The 17,994-nt window shown below is 42.7% G+C and overlaps 1 protein-coding gene across 1 annotated transcript in view; it reads left to right on the forward strand.

Annotated features, from left to right (window-relative positions):
• tmem104 (transmembrane protein 104) overlaps positions 1-17,994 on the forward strand; it is a 57,921-nt gene that overhangs the window by 7,739 nt on the left and 32,188 nt on the right. Inside the window, exons 7-8 of the mRNA XM_071547480.1 lie at positions 6,542-6,641; positions 7,899-7,995. Coding sequence (XP_071403581.1) covers positions 6,542-6,641; positions 7,899-7,995 — 197 coding nt within the window. The remainder of the gene's footprint in view (positions 1-6,541; positions 6,642-7,898; positions 7,996-17,994) is intronic.

The raw sequence follows: 17,994 nt of genomic DNA on the forward strand, positions 1-17,994 counted from the left end.
AATTAACTGCTGACACTACCGTCTTTACCCATGTGTAACATTTACGGAGGAGTATTGAAGGCATGTGGGATGATTTTTTGTCACCTTTTATATCCGATTCGCACATTCACACAGAGAGGCTGTTAGCTCTCTAATGGGATATAATTATATATGGATAAATTGCCTTTGGTTGTAATTACCTGTTTGAGACCCCATCAAGGCTGCTGTTTAATCTCCCTAGAGTGTGTGTGTGTGTGTGTGTGTGTGGGCAGGCTGCACCGGTGGCGAAGAGGTTAAAGCTTGCGCCTGAGTGATAGGGGAGCTAATGAAAGCTCCGCTACCTTGCAACGGCAAATTGAAAGCAGGATCATGTTCACCTTGAACCAGAAACAGAACAACCTTGCTCCTTTACATTACTTAACTATGTCAGAAACATTGTGCCGGTCGTGTCTGCGTACCGCGTGCCCCTCGTCTTCTCCGCTCTCCCCTCGCCTGCTTGCCTTACGCCGCCCGGTTCCTCTAGTAGCATTAACCAGGGAAGTCACTCGACGGGCTGCGGCGTCCCTGTTGCCGTCGCAGGGACAAAGGAACAACAAAAAGGTCAAAAGCTTTGACAACATCATCTGTGCTGATCTCTGTCCTGTCTCTGTCACCGTCGTCTGAACACTAGGTGGAGCACTTGGAACACACACACGCAACGCACACGCAGCCCGTCTCCTCACACACACACACACACACACACACACACACCGCCTGTGTTCACACCCACGTATGAACTCGCTCATGCATGCCGTCACGCACCCCCATACAGGCGCGCTCATGCTGTTAAAGCTGCAGTGTGTTCCCTTCCCTCTCCTCCAGCCCCCTTTTTAGTTCTTTCCCATGTCGTACGGCTCGATTGTCCTATTAAAGGTGAAGTGCTAAAATAGTGTTTGCTCATGACCTTTCCCACTGTGGAATGGACTGTGTGCAGGTGAGGCACGAGGAGGTATCGATTGGTAGTAAAGAAATGAGTCCTCTCTTCTCTCTCTCTCTCTTTCTCTCTCTCCTGCTCCTCTTTCTCTCTCTCTCTCTCCTTCTCCCCGTGCTGTGGGAGAGCTGCCCAGTGACTCTAATCAGAAATGAATTAGATGGGCACAAGTCCCAGCGCATGGTGAAAGAGGAATGGGCAAACGCAGCGCTCTTGTCTGTCTGGACAGCACCGGACGTAATGGAAGCGCTCCGTTTCTCTCCGCTACCCAGGATTTTAATGACTGTGTATTAGATTCCTTTTTGTACAATTACTGCTTGCACATAATGAAATGTGATAGCTGTGACACAAACCCCTGCTCTGAGGTGAACAGGTTAAGTAAAGCTGTAAAGTAATCTTAGAGTTTATGCTTCTAAATATTTTTCTTCCAGAGTCCACTATGACTCCACTCTTCTTGAAGAGTGGTCCACCATTGATTAATGTGTTGTTGGAATTAATGGGCTACTTAAGCAGTATTAGTAAAGGCAGTGCCAGGTGAGACCTCTTAATGGATGAGCTCTGCCTCTTCTGGTTAATGATGTTAACTTTTGGAGCCATGCAGGTCACTGGTACGCCTGTCAAGAAACCTCTTGTTCACTGGATGCACAGATGCAGCCACCTTACAATTAACTGTGCACAGTTTTAACGTTCAATATGGGTAATGAATTCTTTACTCTACCAGTACTCTGTAAGTTCATATTAACAACTTTACACCCATGATGAGTAGTTTAGTCTGGAATGTGCCTGTTTCATTGTCTTTTTTGTTTTTCTTAGGGCACTTTCACACCAAGCATGTTTGTAGCGATTCATTCAAACTCTGGAACGTTTACTTCTTTAGTTTGGTTCATTTGGCCAGGTGAGAATGATGCCATCTGAACTCGGGTGGCACCAAATAACCGCACCGAGACGCCTTAAATGCAGACCTCTTTTAAGAGAACTGGGCTGCAGTTCATCAGGGGTGAGAACGTAATCCGCACCAATTATAGGAAACAACCCCAAAACGCAAGGGTTTATGGGTATAAGGAGACGCATGTTTACATTTGATAACCAGCAATTTCACATGCTTGGAAAGCCCAGCGTAACAAAATGAAGCAAGGTCAAACCGCAGTCAGGACTGATGCTCATATTCAGCTATTTCTTCATCTATAACCTGGCAGGATGACAGGATACCAAACTTACAATAAACCAGCTACTTGTGAGTCCATGGGACTTTTGTTTATAAACCCTGGTTTGTTGTAATTGGGCAGTGTGAACCTAAATGAACCAAATACAAAAATGCAACAAAGTAAACTTTTCCACTCTGGTGTGATTGCCCCCTTTCTCTCTTTCCTACACCTTTCCAATTAAAAGGCATCGCTCCTGCTGTTCAAGAGGCATTCTTAGAGGGCATTTGACTTCCTCCTGGGCTGAAATTGACATGGCAGCAGCAACAGCAGCAAAGCAGGCTTGGAATAAGGCCATGGGTATCGTATCAGCCCGACCTGCAGCCACTGACAGGAATGTTGATGGGGTCTGGTTTATCTGCACCACAGTGGAAAGGTGTTACAATAACCTTCACATTGATGATTTGAAAGTTGATTAGAAGACGACTTTGGCTAAAGTCACAAGGAAAGAGAATAACAGAGTCCTGTCCTTGCATCGGCATCTTGTCTTAGCCTTGCCTACCTGTGTGATGTGATGTGGCGGTTAACATGGTGGCTGTGCAAACAGAAGGATTGTTTCTTCAACGTGAGTCGTCCTCCCCCTGACATACAGAGGGCCATGGTGAGGAATACTAATTTAGTCAGCTGTAACCCAGCCTCCTCTCTTTAATGAGAGCCAAACATGGGCACATTCATTTTTTAATACTTCAATGACTTTTACTGAAATGTCATACTTGTGCTTTAAGAGCAAAAGGGAAATGGGGAGCGCCAGTGCCACTGAGATGATAAATGGACATGTTTGTGTCAGCTCTCAACCCATACAATTACCATAAGCCACTGCTAGCCTAGTGTCCTATGTCAGCCGTGTAAAAGATGCACTTTCATTTCAGGGGGCATGCTATTACAGCTTAACTGTGATTACCCCTCCAGATCAATATCACAAATTTCAGTCCGAAGAGTGGAGCTTGCTCAATGAGAGCTTAATTTGGGTTTCCAAATTAAACCTGAGACAAGCCATTTGTATTGTAACCAGCAACTTACTCGTACAGTGTTTCCTAATAATTATTGGCATAGCTAGAGCTTTAGAGAGGTGGTTCACGGTTCCCAAGACTGATGCTTCAGTAGGTACCTCATTTTTGGGGTCAAGATTTGTATGTTTTTGGTACAGCAAGGAAAAAATGGATGCCATTGCTTGCACTGAATTGGAGTTTTACTAGGCAGTTTGGTAAAAGAAACACGTTAGCAGGGTATGGCTGGGTCATATCATACCCGGTGAAAGCCTAAGAAACATTGCTTCTAGCTATTCATGTTTAAAACAAATACATTTCAGCTTGACGAAGAAGTGGCTCAGAAAGTTCATGACCTTATCTGCGACAGGGATGATTGTGTTATATCTCCACTGACTCCTTCAGTCTGTCAGATGTACACTTGTATGGCTCACTAATGGGGCCAATCTGTAACATGCAGAATTTCCCGCTCCCAAGGCAATTACATAGAAGTCCAAATCATTATGCAATCTAGGGAAAGGCTACTGGTAGACAGTCGTTTGTTGGCTTTACTCCCCCTGCTTCCAGTTATTGGCACAACAAAGTGATGTCAGTGCAAATTACGTAACACATTTGATGTCTTGATTCAATAGTTCCACATTACTTACATTGCACAAAGCTTGCTGATCTGGTAGATCTAAATTTGGCATTTCCAGCTCTGTGCTGTCCTATTTACTTAGTTTAGAGACATATTGTTGTTGGTGGTGTTGCCTCCAGGCTTGGCTTGATTTAGAATCGATTTGTGAACGTCTGAAAGTTCAATTAATCAGAATTTAACTATGATATTCCCACAAGAAGCAGAATTTGAAATTAATAAAAGGAAGGGGAAGTTAATGAGGTGAAATCGAAAGCTAAAATTAATTTTCCTCTTTATTTCAGAGGCTTTCAATGCGAGTATGGCATATTCTGATGAGTCATTTGTGACCAAACACCATGAACCATGGGTGATTTAACTTTACAGGAGACCCATTTTACTTCTTTAATACAAAAGTTAATAATTAAATCAAAACAATGTATTTGCCCCCATTATGTAGTATAGAATTTTAAATCTCTGAATGCAAAGATAAATTTATGAAAAACATCACATCATTAAACTTTACCAAGTTAATTGTTTTGGTGTATATTATGTTCTAAACTGAAGTGTATATACTGTAGTACTGCATGTACACCACTCCACCCCTATAGTTTAGCATGTAGGTTTAATTTATATGGCATATTTGTCTGTTACTGAGGGAGGAAATATATTTTCTTTGGTTGTTGCATAAAATAGACTCCCTGGTGACTGTGGCAAAAAACTACATTGAAGTCTATTTCACCACTAATAGGCCTTTATTTTTACTCATGATGAATCAACTATATAGTCCTGTTTTTAATCAAACCCAAATTCCAAAACACACTTCTATAAATATACTAGGATTTAGTGCAGAATTGTTCTTTTTCTCAAAGGTGTATTTCAAATGGGATGCTTTAAGAAATAGACTAATAATAACTTTGGTGAAATGTCATTTTTTTGTGCTAGTTTCATGGTGCATTATTATGGGAATATATATTGATACCGTTAAATCCGCAGAAAGCGATAAAATTATAACCCGTACCTGCCCATATTGTGAACTTATGTGCATACCAGTCTGTTCCTAGCTGGCCTCCAGCCAGAACGGCGGTGGATCTTAAACGCCTTTTTTTCCTCAGAGGCCTAGCTCCTCTTTTCTCAAGCCCCGGCCACGGAGAGGCCATCGGGGCTGCTGTCAGTCAGAGGCGGTGTGATGATGGATAGTGACGTGTTGCCCAGCTGCTGAAGGACTGGACTCCTAGGTGAAGACCCATTTTGCAGAGTTTGAGCCTGTGGCTGTGGGTAATGGGGAAATATTAGTTATAGTGCCTGGCAGGCCTGCATCCGTTTGGTCATGCGGAGCCCTCGCCCTGCTATCGCTTACTGACAGGGGCAGCAGAGTACGGCCCGCTTCTCCCCTCTGCCACAAAGCCACTAATAGGCTTGGGCTACATTGTGCCAGGTGGAGACATTATGCAGAAATAGAGGGGGAAATTTTCCTTCAACTGAGGATGTGAGGTATAAGATTGAAGAGGAATTAATTTCCCCCTCCCAACATTAAAGCATGACTTCGGCCATTTTTAACCTGGACCCTATTTTCCCGTCATGGTCATCATACTGATCGATTCTGACCAAAGAATTGCTTCACTATAGCCACCAATCATGTCTTTGTAAACACATTGATGCTCACTCTATAATGAGAAATGTATATATTTAATTTTCAGTTTATCCATGACCTGACAGCTGTCACTATTTGTTTTACAAAATATTCATTTTTGGGTGAACTGTTCCTTTAATTAATCCACTTTAGTGCTCCCAAAATCATGTCAAAACATCAGGCCAGACAATATGTAGAATTGTGATTTGTTCATAAGTTGATCCCAAACCTCTATTCCCTATCTCCCGAAAAAATTGATATCCTGTCATATTTTAGACTGCCAGCACTCTTGAATGTAGGCTTCCCACTGTGTTGTAAAACATGTAACAGCTATTTTACAACTACATGAATGGTGATTTATCAGGCTGCCAGTTCCTTAAGTTTTCTGTGTCTATTCTGCCTTAATTTAACTGTTTGAAAGGCAGCAGGAGCAGGCCACCCTCGGCCCTTCACTCATAAAAGAAGGATCCGTTTAGCCCGCGAAGCTGTAAATCTGTCACTTTTTATTTCTTTTTAATGGACTCTATGTTCTAATTTCCTTGGCAGTAATGAATTAGCGGAGGGGTCCAGTTGGACGGTTGAACCCCCTTCTGAGAAGTGAAGTGCATGATGGATGTCTGGCTCAACGTGACGATCTGTCTCCTGTTGAAAGCCCTCGATCTTGGCTTGGCGATGCGGCTTGGATCGGCCTGCCGGTGGGGCGTGTGGATGAAGAGGGAAGGGCAAATGGTTAAGAGCTTGTCGGTGTGGAGAGTAAAGGGTAACAAGGAGAATTTCCATCATGGAGTGATTACTTTCTTAATTAGCGCGATCAATATTTTTCGGTGGAGCAATGAGATGTGCTGCTGCCGCTGTCCCAGAAAAGGGATGGAGGGATGTAATGAGTGGAGGAGTGGAAGAGATTGCCTTTAATAGAGATGGCACCTTTTGCGGTTCAGTTTGACACACAAGTTCCATCAACCATATTTCATTATCAGGTGTTTGGACGGCTGGTAAAGATGAAAAATGTGTTTGCTCGTCAACTTGTGGGCTTATATTTATGCCTTATGAGTGTGTGTGTGTGTGTGTGTGAATTTATACACACAGACCAACTTGGCACACGCTCAGAATGCCGACTCATGTATAACTCATCTTGATCGGTTTGTTTTTGTCTTTCAGTCGGTGTCAATATGTTCTACATCTGCATCATAGTGTATCTGTATGGGGACCTGGCCATCTACGCAGCTGCTGTACCCATATCACTAATGGAAGTTGCCTGGTAAGACCGACTCTCATTTTTTTCCCCCCTATTTTATTACATTCATTCTCATTTTAATTGTGTAGTCAAATTATCCTTGGATGGGTTTTTCCGTCCCTGAAGAAGCTGAAACATTTGCTACTTTCAGTCCTGGCAGGACAAAGCACACCTGTCCACCTCTTATTGTCCCCTCTGTCCCAACTCTTTGGCTGTATTCTCACCTTTTTGAGCTCAGGAGTGTGACAATAAAGCTTTGCTGATGGAGGCCTTTAGGGCTCCCGACCTCGTTCTGGAGCTCCTGGCTTTGCAGTCTTGTTGATTGGCTTCCAGACAGGTTTTTATTGCAAGTGTATTGGCCAGACTGGGTGTGAATAAGGTATTTCATATAGTTATAGACTTCTTGGTCTAGCCTCCAGAGCCTAGACCAAGGAAATGGCCATTGCCCTTTAATGTTGTTTTGCTGGGATCAGTACAGGCTTCATGGTGGCAGCTGAAATAAAGTTCTTGATAGAGATGTTATTGACACTTTAAGACAGTGCCAAAAAGTTTGAGTTTGAATATCATTTAAAATGTCGTCCTCAATAAATGAATCATTTCCCCACCATTTTCTCAATTACTTTGTCACTGTTCGGAGCTTAGAGAGCCATAAGTGGTTGTATATGCTTTTTTTTATGAAAATGGTGCATAAAATCATGCATTTGTAGAGATGCTTCTCTTTTTAAGGTGAAGGTGCATGACTGAGCTAATGCTGACCAGTTTTATTTAGTTCTGCTTCACTATGGTCAAAACCTTGCTGATGCTAACCTTCCAGCAAGAATAAATGTGAGACAGAACTGAGAAACTTCAAAAGCAATTCGCTTTGCCTGAAGGCACAAACTGCAGACTTGTTAGTGGCATGCGCTGAACCTGATGATTTTACTGATGCTCAGTCTGACGCGCAACAATGATATGTCTTTGTGATTGCTTTTGACTGATACTCTTAAAGTTTTCATCAAGAGGCCCTATTCATCTCCTCTGCTCCACACGGCAGTAGTTTTTCCTCTGTGCTTCAACTTCAGCTGATGGTGCCTTGATAGGTTGTGAGCTCAGACAGCAGCAGGAGCTGATACATTTTACTTGACAATCGGAGTTCAAACCATGGATTTAAAATGGCAGTTGTGACAAACTAGGTACTAGGTATGACTGTGTTGTGGCTGTTGGTAAAGCATATTCAGACGATTCCCACAAGGTCCGGGTCACACATTAAGTTTCTGTGTGTCTGTGTGTCTTTCTGTGCAGCGGAAACCACTCCTGCAGTGCTGGAAGTATTAAATACAACGAGACAGACCCATGCTGGGGTCCAGTCACAAGGAAAGATGCTTACAGGGTGTTTCTGGTGAGTACTGACTCCTTCTCCCCACAAGTTGTACCTCGTTTTACCCCCCTCTGTCTTGCCAAATAGTCCCCAGTAAGACAAAGTACCTACCAGCTGCATACCTCCTCCTCCCAAGTCTCTGTCTTTGGGACTGAGCCCAGCACTGTAGTCAAGACCATTTTAGTCCAGTTGAGTTCGAGTTCAGACTAGGTTCACAGGGAGTCGAGACCAAATCAAGACTGAGACCCAAGTCTCAAATAATAAATGCACAGGAATTGACTAACCAATGCGTATGAGGACAGCTACATACATGGGTTTCTGCAGATGAAATCCCTTAAATTGCTTGTAGTGCTGGGGAGAAAATAAACCAAACATCTAATTATAGGTAGGTGGGAAAAAGTCGGGTCAACATTCAGTAGTGGCCGAGACCAAGACAAGTCAGAGTCAAAACAGGGACGAGACCGAGACAAGTACAAGACGTCAGAAAGGTGGTCTGGAGACCGGACTTGAGCCACAATGTGCCAAGTCCTGTCTGCATTGCTGTCAGATCCGGCTCAGAGAAGCTTTTCTGTCCTCCAAGTCCTTCGCTCACTCACACTTCCCCTGACACTCCACCTCAGCAGCCCAGAGGAAGTGTGTGTGTGTGTGTGTGTGTGTGCCCTTGAAGTCTTAAGAGAGCCAAACTCTGGTGATTTTCACTCTTGCTTTAACTTTGCGGGACGACAGTGATAGATGTGCTGATCTCCTCCTGTATTATTTCTCTGCCTCCCTCCTCCCCTCTTCTCTTCCCTTCTCAGTCCTCACTCATTTTAATAGAACGAGCCAACTCCAAATAATTCGCCAATAAATTATATATTTTTTTCTCCTTTATCTAAAATGGGATAAGCCTCTTACTGTATGTAAGCAAATTGAAATATTGCTGATGTGTAATCTCTGGTCAATTTGTTTACATTGCAGTTTTGCAATTTTTTTCCTTTTTATCACGTCTCCTAAGGGAAATTGGTATGTAACACTTAAGTTGACTTTGACCAGTAGAGACTTAAATTGCAGTGGACACTGAAAAGGTCTGTGCTGGATGGTAATATTTTCTGTAGAAATGATAAAACACCCAAGCAGGGTTCTGCAATGCACTGGTCAATCCCAGCGCATTTACCAATTCGATACTGATCATTTTCCTGAATAGTTATGACTCGGTTGCACATCTTGATTTTTAAACTCATTCACTGGCAACAGTTCTGCTGTAAGCTTGAAAGAAGTTAAAATCAGCCCTCTTGTTACTTCAGAGCTTCTCACCTTTGTCTCACTTATCCAGATGCTGACAAAACCAACAAAAAAGACCTTTCTAGCGTGAAAAGTACAATCAATATTCTCATAGTCCATTAACTTTCTTTAACATTGATGTGAAGTCAGCTTGCACAATATACATGTCAGCCCCAGTAGTGAGATTTTGTAACTTATTGTGATTAGATATTGATTTGCTTATTTCCATAATTATTGCTTGCATAATTTTGCTTTGGAATTATCTTAGTTTCTATCTCATCTTCTTCACCACTGATATGGCAGCAGACCTTGTAAACATAAAAGTTATGCCAATAAAAAGGAAGCATGCCATAATTTAAATGGTCAGCTGTAGCTGATGGGATACCTACCATTCTCAGCTGTTTGTTGAAAAAGTCTCTTGGTTTTAGTTTTCACTCTGTTCTTCTTACAGACATTGAGAGATGTTTTGTGGGTGTAGTTATATATAGTAGATATATATATATATTTTTTGTCCATGAAGTCTTATTAGATTTCTTCCCCTGCTGGACCCGTCCTTAAATAAATCATAAATCATTGAGCTTTGATAAAACATTCATCAGCTCCTGTTAGCATACAGCGGGTGGAGCGTCTCTCCACTGCTCTGCTCCACCCTTTGTCTTTGACTTGGCTGGGTCAATCGCCCTGGCCTCGGAGACGCTGCCCAGACTCTGAATGATGAGTCTAAATAATTGACTATTTCTTCTCAGCCAGCAGCTCTCATCAGCGTTGCTCGGCCCTGTGGACAGCTATCAAAATCTGACCCATCCAAGACCCACCTTACCTCCTTTGTATGCCCAGGCTGCCACATAGTGAGCTGAGCTAAGAGGCCAAGGTGCCCTTCTCCCACAACACTGAGCCGAGTGTCCGTTTCTACAACAGACCACTCTCACTCAGGTCCTCAAGAGGTACCGGGCTTCAGTGGACTCATTCAGTGAAGCCATTCTAAAAGTTAGCAGCTGAAAAATGGAAAATGGGCATTTATGAAATGTAATTCTGACCGTGCTTTTGTGGAATTATGGGTGTTGGTTTCACAGAATAGTAATGCCTGTTCACTAGACTGAGTTAACTGAGTTTATGTTAATTGCCTCAGCATTATGCACCTCAATTTTTATTTAATTTTTTTTTCAAGAACGATAATGTCTCTGTCTGAAGCCAGATGTCGTCTTGTTCCAGCTAAGTGACGGCCAGTGTCATTGTGATTCCTCCCCATCCCGCTGTTCTGAATGAGTCACAGGGTGCTTTAGTTATGACTCATTACAGTACAAATTTTCAATAACATTGAAACGGTTGACACAAGCTACATCAAATGAACCATTCTGGAAATATCTCCAGTATCGGGTTGCGTGGAATTTCAATGAGACTTTTTATGCTCTGTCTTCACTTTTGTGGTGTTTAAAAAGATGCTGGTGGACTGTAGCCTAAAGGGTAGAGCAGCAGACTTTTCACTGGAAGGTTGCTGATTTGAATCCCAGGTCCTACTGGGAAAATACGGGTGAATAATGTTTTTCTCTCTCAGCAGCTACTGTCGATCTGCCCTTGAGTGAGGCGCTGAATTCCCATCTGCTCCAGCCGAGCTGCTTGGTGGCCAGCAGCAGAAAGCTGTGGTTGCACTGGGCAGCTCCCAGGTGTGAAAGTGTGTAACTGTATGAATGTGAAGCAGTGTGTTTCTGGCAAACAGCAAAACCTTCTCTAGGTAAATAAAAAGTGAGAAGAAATCAAATGCATAAAGGTAAAAAAGAATAATTAAAATTCTTAATTGCATTTTTTTTTCCTCCAAATTTGTTTTTATAGTGCGGCGGTCTAGAGAGAGCTGAACAATTTGTAAATACGTTCTACTGAACATCTAAGCCTGTGTTCAGCAGTTAGATATTTCTTTCTTTTTTCTCATTATTTAACTCTTATACTATTTTATACTTTTTTCTATTATATATCTATATGCCCTGTTCAATAATTTACATTTTCACCACCAAAACTGATCAATTTTAAAGTCCTTCTTTACAATAAAGACTGGGCAGATTGTCAATCTTCCTTTTTATATTTATATTATAGGTTTTCTAAAAGTGCCAGTGATAAGGGGCTTAATGCCATGCTGTGGTCATGTTTTAGAATAGCACTCAGAGTAGTAATATTATTATATACCTACCATAACACTGCACATACTGCTCTCCCTACCCTTAAGTGGCATGTAGGGTTTAGTACAGTACAGCAGTGATGTGCGGTGTGGAGTTCTGGCCGCACCACTAATGTAGTGTAACCCATTAGAAGGCTGTGTAGCATCGTGTTGTGTTTGGGCTATGCTACGATACGGGAGACAATTGGATGTGGCCAGGGGAATCATTTGGATTGATACTGGACACATTACTGCAGCCATAACATTTTTAGAGTTTAGAAAATGAAGAGAGGGAAGATTAAAGAGCAGCCTGATTATGGCATCACTCCACAGAGCCGTAATCCCTGTGTGGGTGATTGGTGGATATATAGTGAGAGAGGAAAAGGGAGGCAAAGACACACAAAACCAAGGGGCCGATGTCAGAGTGATCCAGACAGAGGGAGATGTTGTATTGATGGATGCCGGCTCTCCCTTGTGTGTCCTGCAGAATGGATTGTTGTCCACACAGGCTTAAAAGCTTTCCTCCGCCCTCTCCTTCTCCTGGACTTTATCTTGACCCAGCAGTCACAACAGGCTCTGTTGTTGCTGGTGTGCGTCTGCCTGCCTCATCAACCCAGGTTTTTTAGAAATACCAAAAAACAAGTCACAGTGGTCGCACCAGACACTTTGGATTCTCAAGAACGGAGGCTCCAGCAGCCATGAGGCTTAGCCCACAGCTCCTACTCATTGACCTGATTCAGTGGCTTCCTCCCCTCGTCCCTTTTGTCAGGACATGATGTTCTTAGATTTTGCGTGTGAATCTCCTCACCAGCTTTGGCAGGTTTCCCCCAGATGGTTGCTCCACAGCGATTGCAGCGCTTTGTTTGGAGTGGACAACAGATTGTGGGTTATTTTTAGGCGACAGAACAGCTGTCCCTATTCAGATGACTAGACCTGTTTCTAGCAGCGTTCCTGATGGACAGTAGTGAGCAGAGATGGGGAAAGGTGAGAGGGACGCTGGACCTGAAACCTGGTTTAGTTTATTATTCAGTAGCCACTATTCGGAAACCTCTGTCAGTAACTTCTACATTGATGTGACTAGGCCAATATTTTTATTCAACCTGTTGCGGCTAGTTCCTTGAATTGAGCGTCGTTGTCTACAGATTGCCTGACCCTTATTCCTCATTTTTACATGTAAAGGACACAATTGAATTTACTGGCAGGATCCACAAATGTTTTTTTTTTTTTTTAGTTCCACACCTCAGGCCCACATCCTCATCCTGTCTGTCAGCTCAACTCACTCTCATATATAATCAGCTTAGGGAGCCTCATGGATAGAGGTATAATTCCCACAAAGTTAAAGGACAATTCCAGTTCCAGAGTTGTTTGCAATTTTTTTTTTTTTTTACGTTTTCCATTCCTTTAATGTTAATTCTTTATTTCTAAATCAGTTTTGCCATACCTTTCAGGCTCATTCACTCCCATTCAATTGGAAACTGCAGAGAAAACAACTTTGGATTTACTTCTAATTCGGTTGTTAATGGTAGTCCATCACTGTAAATGAGCGTGTTGCAAAGTTGCATCAGAACATTAATATTAATGAACGCACTCAGGAACACCACGAGCGATCTTCGGTGATGTAAAACACTAGGGGAATGCAGGAAATGAGCAAAAACTCCAATCACGCTCGAATTGTCAAACTTTTTTAAATGAGCTGAAATATGCATGATTTTCACGGTAATCAATCTAGTATGTGTGATATATTTCACTCAGCTCTCAAAACCGGTCACCACAAGCCTTAAACCCAGCTTGATGTTGATTGAAGATTGTAATGCACATCAATCTCTTATTAGCCATTGTCATTTTTATAAAGCCTTCAGTGCGCTATTGATTGTAAATTGCAGTTTTCTTTCATAGAGAGATAGACGAATTTCTCCATAATAATAAGTCCCAAAGCGGCCTGGTTGAGGGCTCATCAGGTCTGACCTTTTGCTTTAATCAGTATTGACTTTACGGATCAGCAATATCATGCTGTGGCGATGTCATAACAGCCATTTTCTTCAACCCAGCCCGTGAAAGCTCGTAAGAGGATCGATTGACTGAGATTTGATCTGCTGGTGATTGATTCTCGCGTTCAGTCCCCAAGCGAAAGGCATTCCCTCTCTCTTAAGAACCAAGAAGAAGAAGAAGAAGCATTATCTCTGGACATTGACAACCGAGCCACCGCCATCTCGCCATCCATCCAACTGGTACGGCTCGGGGATTTCCCCTCGCATATCTACAGTATTTGTTAGCTCGGTGGATGATGCAGACCATTGCATAACTGGCTGTTCAGTGCTTGACCTGGCCTTTACACAGCTTTGATTGTGAAGATTAAGTTTCAAAGTGCGACAGTGGGGTCTTTCTGGGGTCGGGTCAGCTCTAGCAGAGAGATCCCCGAGACCTCAATCAAACCTCTGTGTCCTTGATTGTCCCCTGCTAAGTTTTCTCTTTGAATCTCAATTGCAGTGCCACAGCGACTAGCCGAGCAGTGGTTGCTGTAGTCTTCCCTGCTGGACAACCACCGCAATTTAAACGGCCGATTCATTTTTCTCCCGGCGTGGGGAAAGTGACTGGAAATCGATGCAGTATATGGGCTCAACAGTAGTTTTTGCTTACGCTGCGTTGTTCACTGCTTATCTTCATGCAGATATTTGAATTAAAGTGTGTGCCTGTTAAACCACACAAAGTGTTTCGCGACTGTCTCATGAATTGAAATACAGTAGAACTTTGTTCATAAAGTTCTAAGTAGAAGCAGAGTTGTTGCCTGTCCTCCAATAAATCCACAAATCCTCCCAGAAATGACCCGCCCTGCGCATTTCCACAGGTCAGAACTGATTGATTAATCAACTGATTAATCAATGATGAATTCAAAAAGGAATTTCAGTGACCTTTGGGCTAAAGTAGCCATTCGTTAACGCCCATTCCCTGCGGAGGGCTACTCGTATCTTTTTACTGCAATTTTCTTTTTAAAAAAATCTCAGTAATGGAAGTGTCTCTCTGAGTTTGCCCTTTCCACATTCCAGTCTTTAGCTCTGCCCAGTTAAACAGAGTTAATAGCACACAAATAGCACACATAAGGCATGCTTAAGTTGAATTGTTCAACCATTTGAGGAGAGCTTTCTTTCCTCTACAAGCTCAAGCCATAAAGAAAGAAACTGAGAGACAGGAGGTATTTCAGTGTGTAGCCCAGTCTGTCCCGCTCTTATGAAATATGGCCACAGGAATGCAGCGATAACTCAGTTTGTGCGGGTATCTTTCCCCCTCTCGCCCACGGAGCCTGAGATTGTTATTAATCCATCCTACTTTGCCTAATTATTTTGCAGGTTGCTCACCAGGTCCCCAGCGTAATGTAAGATTGTAATCTGAGCTACCAGGGAGAAGCGGTTAATGAAATGTTCATATGACTGAAAAACACTGGATCAAAGCTGATTCAAAATACAATACAAGTTTTAGGACTCTTTCCAAAACAGCCTGTAGAGTCCAATTTGCAATTGATACACTTGTAATTTCATGCATTAACAAATAAGTCATCGACTGTGCACAGTTTTTACATTGTTGCAGACTTGGTTCATTCTGCTTTTTTGGCTCATAACCAGAATAATCAGAATGTGAGGCTAGGAAAATTGAAGTTTTACTGCAGTATCAAAACAGCTTTTATAAAAAGGCCACTTAACAACCATGTGTTTTGCCCTTTCTCTTGAATTCATCATGCTCACACAAGTAAACACACACCAGGAAGAAACAACAGAATCAAAAAGCATGGCTAATACACTCAAATAATACAAATAATACATGCTCTCACCCACTGAAACAGTTCTTAACCACAGGGTGTCTTTTTATGCTCATCTACGGTGTGAGAAGCTTCTGCTGCACTTCAATTGTGCACCAATACCAATTTTTCAGAGCTGATATGATCAAACTTTATTAGATTGGCCGATATGAGTAGAAAACCAAATCGCACTGAATTTAGTCATTCATACTGCCTAGAATTTGGCTGTTAATTTATTAATTTGATCAGATTAGGCACTGAGCTGGGGGCATTTTTGCCTTTATTAGATAGTCTATAGTAAAGAGAGACAGAGGAGATTGGGGAGAGAGCGCGATGACATGCAACAAAGGTCCTGGGCCGGATTTGAACCCAGGATGTCACAGTTAGATGACATGCGCTGAGCCACCAGGACACTCCTGAAATTTGAATATTAATGCTAAGATTTACATAATATTGAAACAAGAAAGCAGGGTGCAATGAATGAACAGAGCATTCCAAATAGATTCTATTCGGATGCTAACGTTTTTCCGTTATTCAGTGTCTTAAGATTTGGCTAGGTGTTTTGTTTAAAATTTGCAGAGAAGATGAGAGTAAATCACTGGTAATCCAAATATCTTCCAAACATCGCTGCTTAAATCGGGAGGAGTTTTAATCTGCTCATCAGACTGAGTGTTTTCTACCATGATGCAGCTAGCAGGCTCTACAAGCTAGCTAGTAGAAGAGCATCACGAGAGCGACAGAACGAGGGTCTGTGGAGCCCAGGCGCCGCTGCACCTGCAGTGTTTGAAACTGTGCTGAGGTGAGGAGAGAGGGTGCTGTGGGCTAGCGGTAGCTCCGAGGCAGCGGCTCCGCCGGCGAGGCCCGGAGCTGTAGGGAGATGACAGTGCAGATGGTTTAATAGAGATTATCGCAGCAGGAAGAAGTGTTTGAGCTGGGCACCACGCGAGGGGAGTCCACTCCACATGACAGCAGGAAGCTGTATCAGAGCAGCGGATCAGGACAGGGAGGAGATGGATGATGCTGCTCTGGAATGACTGGAGATGAGGGAGCAGTTGTCAAGGCGACTTGGAGGTCATGGAGGGATAATTGAAGGGCTGAACGGATTGTTTTCGTGTATAAATGCAATAGATTGGAGTAATATATTCGATTAGTTATTCCAGTCCGTTTTGTTACAGATAAACTGGGAATATAATTCATTTTGAAGATTGGTTTATATTAGATAATAGAGATGGGACGATATGATTATCTCACGATACGATTCATGTGTCGAATTTATTTATTTATTTTTTCAGGGATTTTTTTGGGGGGGGGGTATTTTTCTTTTATTTCTCCTAAATTACATAACATTTCTTGGGTGGTGGGGTTATTTATTTATATAGTGGAAAATATTACGATATTCACGAAATATCGCAATACTAAATAATATCGAATATCGGCCCAAGCCTATGTGACATCAACCATTGTAGAATACTGTGGTAGACCGTTTGCTACTTTCTAACTGCCATGCGATTTCTGTTTTACCTTAGTATTACTGTTTGCATGCAGTATCTATCATTCATTCCTGTTTCTCACACACATCCGGTAGCCTAATCTTTATGTCACCTAATGGGTTCCTCAAAAATTATACAATAGTACTTGCACCAGTTTCCTTCCATAATATATAAAGTTTAGTGACTATTTTTTGAGTTTTTGTTGTTTGTGTGCGTCTTTTCTCGGAGCGTGAGATAAATGCATCTGTCCCCTCGCTGCTTTAACAAAGTCCTCCGTTTGTGTGTTGATGGAGGGGAAAAGAAATCTACATACTGAGTGTAAAGCTGGTTATCTGGTACAAGGACATTTCAGAGTGATGTAATGGTCTCGCTCGCCGGATGGCTGAGGGCAAACGAACGTGATTCCCATGAAATGAACAGCGGTCCATGCCCACTTTTAAAATACGGACAGGTTAACAATAGACGTCTCCGGCCGGCCCCGGTGTGACCTTGAGCTCGCCGAGTGTTCGTACGGTGTCGGTCGCCGCTGCAGCGACCGACCGACCGACCACCTCGGCCTCTAACTGAATCGTTCGAGGTAGTTGGGTCACGACGCTCCAGTGTAACTCCTTAGGGAGCGGCCGCTTAAGTGCCGTCCACTGACCCACGGGTGCCCTCCCCCCAGAGTGGAGAATAAAAATGACCAGTTCAGTGTCTTTTTCAATTACACCATGAAATATAGCATATTCATGAAAGGTCTTCTTAGTTGATTTATTCCTTTATTTTTCATAAGGTCTATCATAATCATAATTTGGTGGGATAGTGTCCCGTACCCTGGCAGCAGCTGCTCCTCACCTCCTCTCCTCTCCTCTCTTCTCATCTCCTCTCCTTCCTCCTCTCCTCTCCCTCTTTTACAATAGTTAGAATGATGGGCGGAGTGAAATAGCCATCGTCCTATTAAACCACAGGCAAATTATCGTTTCTCATTTCCTCCCCAGATATGTCCCAGGCCCGTCATAAATCTTCACTGCGCGCTGTTGCTCGTTATTTTTACCTAGGTGTATAATGGTTTCTTTTTTGAGGAGCAGGACTGCATATTACAGATTTTAATTAGGCAAACCTCTTGGAAACAGCACCCCGCTGGAAGTCGTAAAGGCTCAGTGAAGCAAATGGATGCTAATCATTGTTTACTTTGACAAGTGACTGTGTTTTCCTTTCCTCCCAGTTTACTGTGAACACACATTCAAATACAGGTGCTTGCCTGCCTGAGTTATGGTTTGTGAGTTATGGTTTGAAAATATGGCCTTATTATTAATCACTGGTATGATTAAGAGTTTCTATGCTCAGTTCCA

This window comes from Centroberyx affinis, unplaced genomic scaffold (assembly GCF_046629955.1).
Source record: "Centroberyx affinis isolate AG114_WGS23_722 - 3 ecotype Tasmania unplaced genomic scaffold, CSIRO-AGI_Caff_v1 ptg005952l_1, whole genome shotgun sequence".
NCBI lineage: Eukaryota > Metazoa > Chordata > Actinopteri > Beryciformes > Berycidae > Centroberyx > Centroberyx affinis.